This window comes from Penicillium cosmopolitanum (genome assembly GCF_028827165.1).
Source record: "Penicillium cosmopolitanum strain IBT 29677 chromosome Unknown utg000002l:1.0-415252.0:1.0-415526.0, whole genome shotgun sequence".
Classification (NCBI taxonomy): domain Eukaryota; kingdom Fungi; phylum Ascomycota; class Eurotiomycetes; order Eurotiales; family Aspergillaceae; genus Penicillium; species Penicillium cosmopolitanum.
This window is the reverse complement of record NW_026622672.1, coordinates 176,378-191,101: the sequence shown is the minus strand read 5'-3', so window position 1 is coordinate 191,101 and position 14,724 is coordinate 176,378. Positions and strand designations below refer to the sequence as shown.

General features: G+C 47.0%; 6 protein-coding genes across 6 annotated transcripts; 3 read left to right on the top strand and 3 right to left on the bottom strand.

Annotated features, from left to right (window-relative positions):
* Positions 1-2,197: 2,197 nt before the first annotated feature.
* Positions 2,198-3,882, bottom strand: N7509_000198 (MFS transporter; the record flags this gene model as incomplete). The annotated part of the gene is made up of 4 exons (XM_056624845.1): positions 2,198-2,449; positions 2,513-3,169; positions 3,255-3,633; positions 3,695-3,882. The coding sequence occupies 4 exons, from the start codon at positions 3,880-3,882 to the stop codon at positions 2,198-2,200; spliced, it is 1,476 nt and encodes a 491-aa protein (XP_056494710.1).
* Positions 3,883-4,289: 407 nt separating this feature from the next.
* On the top strand, positions 4,290-4,597 carry N7509_000197 (uncharacterized protein; the record flags this gene model as incomplete). Its single annotated transcript, XM_056624844.1, has 2 exons — positions 4,290-4,456; positions 4,480-4,597. The coding sequence occupies 2 exons, from the start codon at positions 4,290-4,292 to the stop codon at positions 4,595-4,597; spliced, it is 285 nt and encodes a 94-aa protein (XP_056494709.1).
* Positions 4,598-4,631: 34 nt separating this feature from the next.
* On the top strand, positions 4,632-6,793 carry N7509_000196 (fungal specific transcription factor domain-containing protein; the record flags this gene model as incomplete). Its single annotated transcript, XM_056624843.1, has 3 exons — positions 4,632-5,121; positions 5,177-5,208; positions 5,255-6,793. The coding sequence occupies 3 exons, from the start codon at positions 4,632-4,634 to the stop codon at positions 6,791-6,793; spliced, it is 2,061 nt and encodes a 686-aa protein (XP_056494708.1).
* A 208-nt stretch (positions 6,794-7,001) lies between these two features.
* Positions 7,002-7,418, top strand: N7509_000195 (uncharacterized protein; the record flags this gene model as incomplete). The annotated part of the gene is made up of 3 exons (XM_056624842.1): positions 7,002-7,109; positions 7,147-7,224; positions 7,275-7,418. The coding sequence occupies 3 exons, from the start codon at positions 7,002-7,004 to the stop codon at positions 7,416-7,418; spliced, it is 330 nt and encodes a 109-aa protein (XP_056494707.1).
* Positions 7,419-9,766: 2,348 nt separating this feature from the next.
* On the bottom strand, positions 9,767-10,429 carry N7509_000194 (uncharacterized protein; the record flags this gene model as incomplete). Its single annotated transcript, XM_056624841.1, has 1 exon — positions 9,767-10,429. The coding sequence occupies one exon, from the start codon at positions 10,427-10,429 to the stop codon at positions 9,767-9,769; it is 663 nt and encodes a 220-aa protein (XP_056494706.1).
* An 84-nt stretch (positions 10,430-10,513) lies between these two features.
* On the bottom strand, positions 10,514-12,010 carry N7509_000193 (uncharacterized protein; the record flags this gene model as incomplete). The annotated part of the gene is made up of 1 exon (XM_056624840.1): positions 10,514-12,010. One exon carries the CDS (start codon positions 12,008-12,010, stop codon positions 10,514-10,516), a length of 1,497 nt encoding a protein of 498 aa, XP_056494705.1.
* Between the last annotated feature and the right edge of the window lie 2,714 nt (positions 12,011-14,724).

Genomic DNA, 14,724 nt, shown 5'->3' with positions numbered 1-14,724 from the left:
CTTTTCAAAGTCCCAGGGCTTCATTAAGTTATTATTTCAGAGGAAACACGTGAGGCTATATGCACATTGAGAAGATCAATTTGATACTTCGTATAGATCTCTCGGGAGCTAATTCCGATGGTGCGGCTTCGTTCCCGATCTGCACCAGCCTCATATCACAACTTATTGTAAATCAACTTGGTCTTCCCGCTGTATATACCCTCAAATGTTCTCTCTGATATTTTGGAAAAGGAATCCGTTCCTTTGAATTCCAACAAAAGATATTGTGCAACTAATCATACTTCGGCTCTATATTGATACTACGTGTATGTATCTCAATGCGGTCTACGAGCATTTAATCACAAACAAATCAGGTTGTGGACTTACGCGTAAATTAAGGGGTAAATGATATCCAGCCGCAATATGTTTTAATAACTGAAAATATCATTGACTCATGATTTAGATGGCATGTCCTTTGCTAGTCATTGTCCCTTCGTTGATAGTCAGTTTCTAATTGAATACGTAGATAAAGCAGGCAAACGGATTCTCCCACTGGCTTGTTTCAGAGACTAAATATCCAGTGGCATTTGCTAGAAGAAAGTACCGCTAGTAACCGTTACCCTTTCCCATTATAATAATCAGAGTGGATAATGAAGAGCTTACAGCAGGGGGAGAACATGAATTATTGTTGTTGCTCTTTTGGGCGTTCCCAGTCAGACACCCTCATATGAGCGCATAGCTTAGGTGGATATATTAGCCAAAGGTCTCGAAGGAGCCCTTGCTCACTTTATGAATTCTCATAGAGGTAGAGGTTGGGCTTACATTCTTTGGCTGTACCCATTTCAAAATCATCAAAGAACGCAGTGCCGTTAACAGCGCTGCATGAAAGTGCAAAAATGCTAGTGAGAAATGAATGTGATGATTTGACCCGTCTAAAGACGGATGTTACGGGGATGAGACAATATTCCCAGCATTCCTGTTCAAAGTGAATAACGGTTAGAAACTTCGTCTCTCCAATTAAAATAATCAGGTCTGATAACATATGTTGTAAGTGTTGGTATCACCAGCTAGGTCCTGTGTACACAGTTAAGTGAACAGTTTATGCTTCTAAAGCAAAGGTTGATTGATTCGTGTATATATCGATCTGTCTCCGGTCAAGGCCAAATACCCCTGAATCCATGCGGCGGGAGCCGCAGCTTAGCAAGATTACGTACAACATGTCTTTGCTTATTCTGACGGGAGGATATATCCCGACATAACGTAGCAGTGCGAGGCCGTGTCGCTCTCATCCTGGTAGGGCGCTTGATGATTTATAGAGCTTACAGGTCGTTGCGCAGCCGAGCAACGGATTACAGTTGCTCGATATATCTCACGTCACCATGATCTTTATCGAAAGTATAGAGGCAAGTTTCCTCTTGTTTCGGAATATGTAGAATCGTGCTGCCGAAGAATACCTAGGTGTTATATATTGTAGCTGCGGGCCTGCTTGGTGGCTTTGGGGAGCAGCAACATAGTAATGTCGCTAAGCTATAATGGATATGTAACCCTTCGGAGTACACCTAGCTAGTCAGGCGAACCTTTTATTAGTTCATCGTACCCCCTGCCAAGGAAGTGATAGCCCCGACATGGCTGTGATTTTGAATCAGCCATCAGCCATATGCGTGATCGATAGGTGGAGTGTACTTGTGTAATGACAGTGAAACAGACTTCCTAGAATGTCATTGTCTTGTGCACGGCCATGTTCCGGCTCGTATTCACCTAGAATCACGATTTTTCTGGTCTTAAAATCAGTTCTTTCAGATTAAAAATAGATGCCTAGTGTCCTAAGAATGCGACACGTGCTTAGTCACATATAGCGCCCTCAAATCCTTCGCTAAACAAATATTTTCTCGCGCAGTCGCGCAGCATACTGTCATTGGGATGCGCAGCATACATAGGGGCCAATTCTGAGACTAGGAAAATATTTCCCTTCTAGGACCCACTTTACAAATCCCATCATTCATACATAGTTCGAGGGAGTCAATGGATAGTCAATTAGAAAGTTCAACCCAGCCAACCAAGCCATGAGTAGTATTAAAACCAACGATGAATCTGATTACTGCAAGTGCTGTATCTATGAAAAAGAAAGAAAAAAAAATTCTTAGATAAAATTGTATGACTTGCAGGAAGGGCGAGGGGGTTTCTTGGCAGGTACTCGGGAACCAGCATCGTGGCCGGCCTAGAGCGCCACCTTAGTCTTGGCGCGTAGTCGCTCTCCATACTTGTAAAAGAGGATGGGGCTTGGAAGGAAGGCCAATGTAAGGAAGCCGAGTAATGAGTTCCCCCACCCATAATTCAAGGTCTTATACATACTTGGCCCAGCGAGGGGAAGGAAAGTACTTGAAATGTAACGCAGTAGATTGTTGGCACCAAGTGCTGATGCGGCGGCCTCCGAGCCAAACACATCAACCAAGTACAGTTGCGCGGGCATCTAAAAGCGGAGAAGTTAGTCGTCAGCATGCATGCGAAAAGACGGAATAATCGAGTAACATACGATCACAAAATAAGCCCCGAATCCCATTAAGAAGGTCCCTATGATAGGTACGATCCAGTGAATCTGGTAGTATGCGGCCCAACCATAAAGGAAAAGACCAAATGCCACAAAAGGACTGAACCAAATCATGAAGAGGAGGCGGTACTCGGGGCGTGATTGCTGCACGCCATCAGCCTTCATGCGGGCCGCCAAAACCCGAGCATTGAACATGTTGAAGATGAACATGCTGAACAGTAGCGCCACACCAAGCCCCAAGTAGGTAAGCCCAGAGCTAGCTGTGGAAAAGCCATACTGCCCCTCGAAAATACGAGTGAACGTGGTGAATAGCAGGTACATGACGCCAAAGACCAACGCCACATAGAGGGAAATTACGAATAAGATTGGCGATCGCACAAGGAGCATGAGAGGGCGGACGAGAACTTGCAACACAACTTGACGAGGGGATAGAGTGCTGTCCAGCTTGGAGCGTAAATCCGGGTTGCCGGTCGTGGCGCGCATGCGAGCGGCCTTTCGGTTGAGAAGAACTTTGGGATGTGTCTCACACATCAGCACGACGGATGCAATGCCGAATGCTCCTCCGAGAATGGCTAGAAGCCAGAAGGTCCAACGCCAGCCTTTGTCAGCTGCAACAAATCCACCAATAACGGGACCAAGGACCTAACCCCACCGCCGTTAGTACAATCTCCAACACGAGCTCGATACGGATCAGATGTAGGGGACGGGAAAATAAACAAAGACTTACCGGTCCTGCAAGTGGCCCGAGACTAAACAAAGCCATCGCTATAGCTCTTTGCTGAATTGTGGTGAGATCTGCAATGCTGCCTCCGCCCAGCGCCATAGGGCTGCCACCCGCACATCCTGATATGAAACGGAAGACCATGTATTGGGCAGTGGTCTTGCTCAAGGCTCCACCAATGATAAATATAACAAAGATGAACGTTGTTCCATGATAGACCGGTACCCTTCCGTAGATCTCACTTAGTGGAGACGTGAACATCGGACCTATGGAGATTCCCAGGACATAAAGTGTAATGGCCAGCGTGCTAACCACTGTCGATGTGATGTGGAGGTCGGCAGCAATCTCTGCCACTCCGGGCGCACACATTGTAGGAGCCATGTTCCTATACGAAAACAGTGGTTAGTTTCCTTCTATCCGTATGGATGGAAGGATTCAAAACGTACGTGATCAATGCCAATATCGATATGATCACAATATTTGCCCATTTGGTCCGTGTTGGCCAATTACGGGGGTTCTCAGGGTCATCGTCGCTATCCCAATCAACGAGATTAGGATCAAACACTTTTTCCGAGAGAGCGGCGGACTCTAAATTTCCCGGAGTGGCGCTTGAAGAGCTCGGCGAGGATGACATTGCTGACTGCGCTGCGAAGAAGATGCTGAAGGAGACGATAGAATATCCTAGCCAACCATTTCCGCGACATTTTAAGGAAATTTCGGTATCTAGAGACGGTCTCTGCAAGTTAAGCCATACCGGTCGCCGTCCGACAAGCTGTCCCACACATCCTCCGATCCTCCGCGGAGTGGATCGGCTGGTAGATCTCCCGTTCGAACCCGCTGTGGGTCCGTCGGGTAGGGCCGTCGGAGGGTCGGAGTAAGGTGTCACGTGGTGTAAGGCATGAGGCCCACGGATGCTGAGTCAGAACCCCCGCTGATCCTCCGGCGTCTATCCTCCGGATAGCCCTGTAGCCTCACGAGGTGCTTTGTTCCTCGCGTAGTTGACCCGCCGTCTCACCCTGTGTCACCTCTGAAAGCCCCAAAATGGATCTAGAGAGTCTTGGTCAGGAGATCGAGACATTATCACAACCATCACAAACATCGCAGCCGTCGCAGCCGTCGCAGCCGTCGCAGCTATCACATCCTCGGCCGAAGCTCAGTCGACTAAGAGACAAGCCCCAGCTTTCGTGTAATGCCTGCCGGCGTCGCAAGTATGAACCAGTATCCTACGCAGTAGTGTCTCTCCACATACTCACATTCTTTCAGATCACGATGTGACCGTCAACAGCCATGTTCCTCCTGCTCTACCCGTAGCCAGATATGTACCTACGTGGATAACTCAGGGCTCATAGGCTCTGCAAAGGTGTCTTCCGGGGAGCACCTGGAATGCATGACCGTTTGGCTCAGTTGGAGCGTCTGATTGTGTCGCTGATGGCCGACTCGGCGAACAAGGCACAAGCACATATTCCGCCAGGCTCCGAAGTTTCGGCTTCATCGAGAATCCAAAATCCACCTCCCAGTGATCCCATTGTCGACGCTGTTGATGGCCGTTCTGAGTGTGGCGGTATGCAAATCAGTGAGTCGGAATTTCACTATGTTGGGAATAACCATTGGGCGACTATCCTCGATGGAATCGCGGATCTCAAAGACCATCTCGATCGTGATGAGCAGTTCCGCCTCGCAAGTACCCCGTCAGATCTTGATAATGATGAGCATGGAAATGGATTGGCTCTCCCTCGATCTGCATATGCGCTTCTGCTGTATGGGGGGCGCCGTCTAGGCTCAAAGGAAGAGATTCTCGCGGCGTTGCCTCCGAGATCTGCGGTCGATCGATATGTTTCTCGGTATTTCAACTACCTCGACCTGGTTTCCTCTTGTATGTTTTGCATCTCTTGACTGGATCTCGTTGGTAGCTACTGATCCTGATCTAGCTGCGGTGCATGGACCAAGTTTTCTACGTGAGGTAAGTTCATCAAACATCTCTCGAATCATTTTGCTAACTGTACCAGTACGAGGCATTTTGGAGGAATCAATCAAGCGCGCCTGTTATGTGGATTGGGCTCCTCTTCAGCATGATTTGTCTCGCATGCCTTACCTCCGATGTCCTATCCGAACCGAATCCCGAGGATCTATCACTCCAAGTCGACCTTTATCGCGAGAAAATCGTGCAATGTTTGACGCTGGGGGAATATACAAGGTCAGGGCCATATGTTTTGGAGACAGTCATAAACTACACATATGCCGAATTCTGTATTCGAACCGACGCCGGTAAGGACATCTGGTTTCTACTGGCTCTGGAGGTCAATTTGGCGATGCGAATGGGCTACCACCGTGACCCAAGCCACTTCCCCGGGATCTCACCCTTCCAAGGCGAAATGCGTCGTCGACTTTGGGCAACAGTTCTAATGGGGGATATACTCATCTCCAATCAAATGGGCATGCCACGGATGATCTCCGACGGCAAATGGGATACTTCAGAGCCACGGAACCTGAATGACACGGATTTCGACGAACAATCGACCGATTTGCCTCTCTCTCGCCCCCTCACAGAATATACAAACTCCCTTGGAATCATCGCACGAAGGCGGATTCTCGCGGCACTTGGGGCCGTGATAGATCTGACTGACGCGGTCAAGCCATGTACCTATGCTGATGTGATGCATATTGATTCCATGATCCAGGAGGCAGCAGCCAACATACCCCCACCACTAAAGCTCAAGTCCATGGCAACAAGTATGACTGACCCCCCACAGATCATTATGGCCCGGTTATTCCTATACCACATGATCTACAAGGGACAGGTTGTTCTTCACAAGCGGTTCTTCTACCCCAAGTCAGACAATTCAGATGATCAAGCGACCTCTTACTCGCGAAAGGTCTGTTTGGAGGCTTCTCTTGGTACTCTTGAGATTCAACATATTCTTGACGAGGAAACTTGTCCTGGGGGTCAACTTTATACCATGCGATTCCGCGTCACGTCCATCATGAATCATCAGTTCCTTACCGCCACGATGATTCTATGCTCTATGCTTCATCAGGGACATACGCTGGAGCGCGAACAAGACATTCGTGCGGCGCTTCAGCGATGCAGGGCAATTTGGATGAGGCGAAGCGAAAGTTCCAAAGAAGCCAAGAAAGCGGCCGAGACTGTCAGCTTCGTTCTGGCTCGGGCAGATGATGGGAGAAGTCATAAATTTGCATTAACACAAGCCATTGCGCATTCTGGTGGCCACTTCCCGCCAAATAGTGTTCCGCTTGACAGTCAAGAACCTCCAGGCTCTATTCCAGATGAAGCTACAGTATCATCTGACTATATGAGCTTATTTGATCGTGAGAGACCCTCCCTGCTACGCTTTTTCCATGTCTTCATTTTTTTTTCTAATCATACTCTAGCCGACTACTTTGTTATGACAGGCTCTCTTGGCAACTTCACACCCCCGGGGCAGCCGAGCCAAAGCTTTTCGCAAGCTGAGAACTTTGCATTGAATTTTAATGGCATGGAAAGGCGGCCTGATGAATGGATGCTAATGCCTTGGTCTGGAATATAGCACGCCTCAATATAAAAATTCACCCTCTTTACAAAATAGAAACTTTTTACTCCATATTTACCACGATCACTATCGGTCCTTCTTGATTTCGATTCACAAGTATCGGGAAAGTGCCTCGTGCTCTACGTACAAGCGGAGATTTCACCATTCTGCATCTTTATCTGAACAAACAACTCCAGCCGATAGAATGCCCTGAACAAGTTCCAAAATGATTCCGACTTCGAGCTTTGGGGGCTGCGTTTTATTTTGGCGCTGGTTCATTTTGGCCCCCACCGGAGATACACAGTTTCAGGCTAAACTGTGCGTGTCCGTTTTGGTGTAGTCGGTCTCGTTAGCTCTACATCGACATCCAGTCGAAAGACCTGCGCGAAGTCCTGCGCGTGGTTCCGGACGACATCAAAGCCATCAGCCTGATGGAGGACAAGCCATCGGTAATTGAAGCAGAGTTCTATATCTAATAATATTACTAACATGGGTTTAGATCGAGCAAAAGATCCTTTTCCATTTCCTCCCAGAATTGGCCAAATATGCTGAGAATATGAACAACCCAGAGTGTGAAACACCACGTCAGCGCCTCTACTTGCTCATCGACCACCTCAAGGAAGCATATTCAGCCATCTCGTAGCGCCTCGAGTCAATGCTGCAGCACGACTGCATTTTTTACGTATGGTATTCTCTGGGCGCTTTTTCAACCGGGTTCGCATGTTTTTACAACATGCTTTGGTACAAAAGAGCCACGGTGTGTCATATTCGACGCTGGGGAAGAGATCACACAGAATGGTGAAACATGGTTCAACCTTGAATGCCGAGTGGCCGTGTCAACCATGTCTTCAGAAACAACAAAGACGCAAGCGTAGTAATATTCAGTGGCTTGGCCCATCATATTGTTGAAGCTGGTTCAGTTTCGAAGAGGAGGGGGAACATAGCTCTGTCAGGTCGAGGGTAATATTGACGCGCGCCCTGTGAAAAAGAAGTGTCATCAGCGATATTATCTGAGGAATAGAAAGCCACGAACGGATATCAGTCGTATGGAGATCGAAATGCAGTACCGGGTGTTGGGAATGGGTAGGGGCAAAGCACTAGCGGGACTTACAAGACATTGGGCGACTCGCGATAGGAAGTTTTCCATCCTGCAGAGAGGGCCGTCAGCACATGATATCTGCCTTTGAAATTGCTGCAGTCTTCAAACTTACGTTGTCACTTATTTCTGTCCGCTACAGGGGACTGTATGAAGGATGGCATCTATTTATCATCAATCATCAGTAGGCAGTTCATAAAGGCAACTTGTAACTCACTGTGCTCGCAGCTTGGACCATTCGGGATCCTGAAAGGTTCGCTCAATGGATTCTCAGAGAAATAGCGGAGGCGGGGCTAATATTGAGCATCCTCCGCGTTAGCATAATCTCAAATGACTGGGCATCTACACTCACTTTTCGAAGACTTGATTAAGAAAGGTTAGGCTATTGCAATGTAAGAGGTCAGCTCACTTAGTTGCATGTTTTGAAGGTCAATCCATACCAAAGATTAGCCGCAGACACGAACTACGTTCGATGTTCTTTGACCCGGGTGACAAAGATGCTTTGAACGACTGTTCTGCTGGCGACGGATCGGGTATTTATAGCATTGCAGGCCGTCGTTCTGCCTATCTCGGTGCGATGATCATTGTGAATTGTGAGGGCTCAAACACAAACTACTCTTCAATAATGACTGATTCAACATTTCATCATTGGTTCAAAGCAGCTCTCAGAGACATTGCATTTTGTTCCTGGTGATCAAGAACATGAAAAATATTTTCTGGCTGTTCGCATGGTTTCAACAGTGTGGATGCCGCAGAAAAGAACCGACGACGGTTATTACCATTCACCACCGTGGGTCCGCCCTTTAATGCGACGGGTGAGGCGACGAGGTCAAATCATTTCTTCTCAACGGTGATGAGCCCGTCACTCCACGCAACGAACACCTCATCAAAGACAGGCAGACACCATCCTATATTGCGACCCTAGATCTCAACCAGCCCAACCGCAGGGCTCTTCATTGCCTACTTCACATATCGGAGAAACTGCACCACACCTACACAAGATCAAGTAGATCTAAGCTATGGTACGGCGAGGCACTGATTCGCGCAGCCCCATTCCACGACAGAGTCCCTTGTATAGTTAGTGAGTCACTAGGTCGATTATGTTTTCGCTGAACAATTTTCTCTGCTATCGACCTCGTCTTTGCGTATAGCAATACTTACATCGATCTCCTGGGAACTAAGTGGATACGGGAAGATGGTTACTACAGTACTACAACGAGACAAGGAAAGCCTGACGACTAATTTGATTGGGGACAGGAAAGGTTGTTTCAATAATATTTTCCAATTATATTTGAGTAGTGTACTCTGATTCATGATGGTAGTTCGAAGATCCGCAATAAGTCTATATGCAATAGTGGAAGGTTTTCATCAATAAATCCGTCGATACTGAAATTAACAACCGAGCAAGAGGATCGCAAATGGAATCTGATCCCTTCACATTCCGATCAACTATTTTCGGCTATCAACTCATAATTCCCCGAATCCCACCTTACGACTAGGCTTCCGTGAAAAGTGCAGGAAACTCCGAGCGCCTGAAGCGATTGGTCTTGAGCAGACCCATACGGTGCACTAGTCAAATGGTGAAACATGAATACCGCTCCGCACGAATTTTCGAACTGTTCGAAGTTCGCGGATTTCAGCGAATCGAATCGAATTCGAACCTTGGGTTTCGGGCTTCGAATCTATAGGCGACTCGAATCGTCAAAATTCGCGAATTTCGAACAGGTTCGCGAACTAATACCTAGTAACATCATTCAAGTAGGGGTTTGCTCATGCGGACAGCCATAACCTCAACAACCCTGGCCACTGTATCCATTGGATTTGCACGTAGAAGGTGGTTCTAGGTACGGTTCATGATTTTTTTATTCTACGCTGTAAAACCTACAACTATGTAACTATTCAGACTTCCAACGTTCAGCATCTTTCAGCCTTAATAATGTCCCAAGCGTCTTTCCTTTCATGGAGAAACGTCGAATTCCAAGCACATCTCTCCCATTATTGAATAATCTCTCGATATCCACCTCTGCTGCTGGTATAGCAAGGTGATCTTGTGCTACCTTAGCCATACAGGTAAATTCAAGCTTGTTGATCTTCCACCAGTTTCGTATAAATTCAGTCTGGCTCTGACTTATATCGAAGCCAGTGCTGATTGTAGGGCTATCGAAATACTGGTCGATATCAGACTCAGCGACGTTATACTGTGTGGGCTGAAAGGCTTCCAGAAATCTATATTCGAAGCTCTTGTAGCTGGTGTTTAGAGCAGTCGATATAGGTTGTTTCGGAGTGGGATATGCTTTTTTGAGGAACTCTCTGATTCGGTTGATAATCCTCTCTCCATCTGGCAGAGTTCTGAGCCACTTGGTCTTGATTCGAGGGTCCAGAACACTTGCGATATAGTATATGTCGTTATCTTTGACGTAGTCGTGGTAGTGCTCCAGAAGTGTGATTCCATCAGAGATAGGAACAGTTAGAGCTGGCGAGACATTCTGCCAATTGCCTCGCCGTTCCTTAATAGCCAAGAGTATAGAACGGAGTTTTTCAAACATCCGCGCTGCCATATGAATCGAGGGGCTATCCCGAGAGACGTACTCAGTATATTCGTTGAAGGGAGCCAAGATTTTCTTGATATCTGAGAGGTGTCTTCAATCGTTAGGTGTGAGGCGTAAGGCTTCAATATCTGGCTCATCGTTGACTGTATCTTCGAGCTGCCGGCGACACTCTTCAGCTCTCTCAATCATAACAAAAGTAGAGTTCCATCGAGTATCAACTTCGTAGTGAATGGCTTTTGTACAGCCAGGCCGATTATCCCACTTCTGTATTCGCTGCGGAGATCGCGCAATCCAAAGGACAAGTAGCCGAAGCTTTGCAATCGGGGAAGTAGGAACAGTCATTGTCTTCCAGCTCCTCTTAGTGACATCATCAAGGAAGTCACAAGCTTCCCTATGTGAACTGACGCGTAACGACCTCAATACTTTTTTCATAACCAGATTGAGAATGTGAGCAAAGCAGCGGATTTGGGAGTTCTGGGTGAACTTCATCGTCCCTTCTCGAATAACAGTTTCGGCCAGGTACTCATCGTACCGCTGACATAGCCTTTGGAAAAGACATCGGTGTAGTGTATCATTGTTAGATGCGTTGTCAGCTGTAATGGTCATAACTATATCAGATATATGAAATCTCTCAAGAACCGTCGCAACAATATTAGCAAGGTTCTCTCCAGAATGGCTGCCTGTGATCTCAACAAACTCAATACAAGCTCGATGTTGCTGGAAAGTAGGTGACATCCAGTGAGCATTGATTGCTAGCATTGGTAATGAATTCTGGCTTGTCCAGCCATCCAGAGATAGCGCGATTGAGGGCGCTGAAGCCATCAAGATTCGGAGTTCACTGTCAAGAGCATCAAGCCGGAGATTTAATCGGCGCGAAACCGTGTCCGCACCTGGTATAGACTCCTCAAAGTCCATGGAACTCAGCATAGCCTTGAATGAAGGTTGCTCGACACATGTAAACGGCTGACAGGTAGATATAATCCAATCCAAGATAGCCTCTTCGAATGGGAGCTTTTTTTCTTTGGCAATCCATGAGCTTAACGGCCCTTGGCGCTCTGATTGACCGTCCTGGAAGAGCTTGTGGGTCTGCTGCAGGTGCTGTTTCAACGCTGTGGTTGAAGATCGTAGTTTCGATGCAAATCGGAAGAATCGACATGTAGATGGTGATACAATACACCGATGTTTAAGCTCGGGCCGCTCCTTATCTCCTAATCTCCACGTACCAGATTCAGTCGTTGTTTGGTAGTATTTCCACACCCAGCTACGCTCTTTCAACCTAATACCGTCTCTCTGCTTGATTTCGACACACTCAGTCTCGCATTCAACCTGAGATATTGATTGTGAAGGGCCTATATCCGTGTCAAGATTCGATAAGCTGATAGAAACGTTGCTGGGAGCATTCGGAGAGGTCAGAGAGGTTGAAACCGGAGTATTTGGTGAGTTAAGAGCAGACCGGACCACCGTCTTTTTTCGAGGTCGCGGAAGTGGGATATCCTCTTCAAGGAGGCCATATTTGTGAAGCGCAGCATAATCGCGTTTATTCTTCCTGGTGTTAGGACAGTCGAATGTGGTTGCAAGTGGAGATGTCATCTGTAACCTGATATTAGTATACATATCACGCTTGTGTCATAATCCATCGCTTACTTTGGAGCACCAGATAGGATGGTTTTAAGTAGCTTTTGACCAAGATTTGGATGTTGTTCTTGGTAAAAGCACGTCCGCGCGGAGACGCGTGCTTGTACAATTTCCGCTAGCCCGATTAGACTATTCATTTACACTACATTGTATTCAACGTGCAACTATTGATATTTTGAATCCATATCGATAGACTACACGTATCTTAATACGGTCTATGAGCTAGTATTATTTGAAATAAAACTGATCACAGATAAGATTGCGGACTTGTTGAGCGATCTTGGGAGTAGAAACTGTATATCTTGGCTAGGGTTAAGGCGAAAATTTATATCTGCTGATGCTGCGCTCCAGCTTGTTCAACCCGAAGCCAAATTGCTCAATTTCTGTCAGCTTAAATGGAGCTATCGCTGATTTTCTTAATTAGCTAGCTATTAAACTACCTACTGTATGTGATATCGATTGGTCACCATCTTGTAGAACAACAGATATAGTACGATATAGTAGGACGTGATTGACCGCTTTCCAAATCAGGGTTTAGCACAAAAAGTTCGCGAACTTCGAATCGAATTCGAATCGGTCTTCAAATCGAATTCGTACGAACTGATATTTTCTGTTGAGTATCACGGTGGTCAAAGCATGTAGTGGGGATCATCAAGAGACAGATAAATAGATGAGGAGCCCCACTTCCAACAAGATAGACAACTTAACCAATACAACATACCTATCTCAACAGGTTATGAGCCCGGGTGGCCTAACCTTAGGCTTGCAGAAATTTAAACAGACAATTTATTACCTGCCATTTACAGCTAAGCCTCCCTATCAAGTGATAACTTTATCAATCCAAGGATCTGACCACATTGCATCAGTAACTTGGTGAAAATATCGAGCTCCAGTGTACAAACCATCTGGATGGAATGAAGCGGATGGACTTTATCACCGCGACTTTCACTGTCACACTATCACACTATCACTGTCACACTGTCACTGTCCCACTATCACTATCACACTGTCACACTGTCACACTACCACCTTGTCGCCATTGCAGATATCACATTGGCACAGGATAACACAAAATTGAATCCATAGCTGAGAGATGTCCCCTTCGACAGCGAACTCAGAAATTACCTTCTCAGGGCCACCATCTCGATCTCAGAGAAGGCCAGCTCAACTTCCGAAGAAGAATGCAAAACAGCAAAATAGACACTCTTGGACAGATGAAGAGCTAAATCTTCTTTCGCATTTTCGATGCATTCATCGCTGGCCCTTCAAACAAATCCAGAAGTCATATTTTCCAACACTTTCACCGAATGCACTCTTGGGAGCCTACTGGCGCTTATCCACTGAAGACCGCATACGCCGAGCATCAAGGGTCACTGTCCCAATTACGACCCCTCACAGCACTATACAAGACTCTCGAAGCACCCCCAAAGCTCAATCCACACGTCCCGGCCTTGAGAAAGGACCAAGTCACTATAATACTCCTACTCCTGGCACTTTCTCCCAGACAAGAAACGGCGTTGGGGCCTCGATTTTGACCTCGCCAAATCCTGCGGCTGGAGACGAATCATTAATATCCAGTAACAATAATACGAATCGCTACACGCTTCGGCCTAACAGACCATCAACTTTCTCGCAAAAGGAGCCGCGATATCTAGTTGACTGGCGTCGTTTCCCTCACTTCTCCAAATCGTATAGACGATCCCTGAACCTGCGCCGGTTTCCAGACAGAGACTATACTCCACCGTCTCGAACACCTACGCCAAACTCATCAGACCGTAGCCTTTCCATCGTCTCGAGCCTTCCCAGTGTCGCATCAAGCCTTGAACTCTTTGGCTTAGAGGCGCGTTCTCTCCACTCATCAGATCGTGACTCGGTTGCTTCCACTCTACAGGACGACATATCCAGCCCAGAATTCTTCAGCTCGGAGGAGCATCCGTCTACAACATGACTGACATCGCGAAGTTTGAGCAGTTTGGATTGAATACATTCTACAATGGCATCCCGACACTGGATAATGCCAGCGACTGGTTTAAGTGGAACCAGAAGGTTAATGAGTTCATTCGGATATCTGCCGTTGCCGACGATGGAGCAACGCCACCGATAGAAGAAGAAGACGCACGGCAGTGGACTCGTCGCCAAAAATTCTACTCTGCGATGATCACAGCGAAGCTGACGCACAATGCGGCACAGAGAATCAACGCTTTTGAGATCTCCCAAGTTCAGCCACTCCTCAAAGCAGTAAAGGACAACTTCAAACCAGAAGGCACTGGGACATACGTGAATCTCCAGAGACGGTATATTTCACTTACAAGAGAAAAATGTGGAAGTGCCCAGGCCCTCGGAGCCGAGATAAGGAAGATTCACGCTGAGAAACTCCTGCTTGACCCTGACTGCGTGACTTCCGAGATTGAGCGAACTTTCTTTTTCGTGCATGCATTAGGTCCTGAATATGAGAGCTTTCGTGATCATATTTTTCGGCAAATGGATCTTGTGAATGAAAGGGATCCAGACGGAAACATCACGAAAGCGGCACCCACGTTCGACTATATCGAGAACAAGGCAATTGAGGAAGAGCATAGGAAGGGTCAATTGAGCAAACAACCAACAGAGACCCAAGCGCTTCCTGCCCTGGCCCTTATCCGAGGACCAGGTGACAAGAAGCTGATACC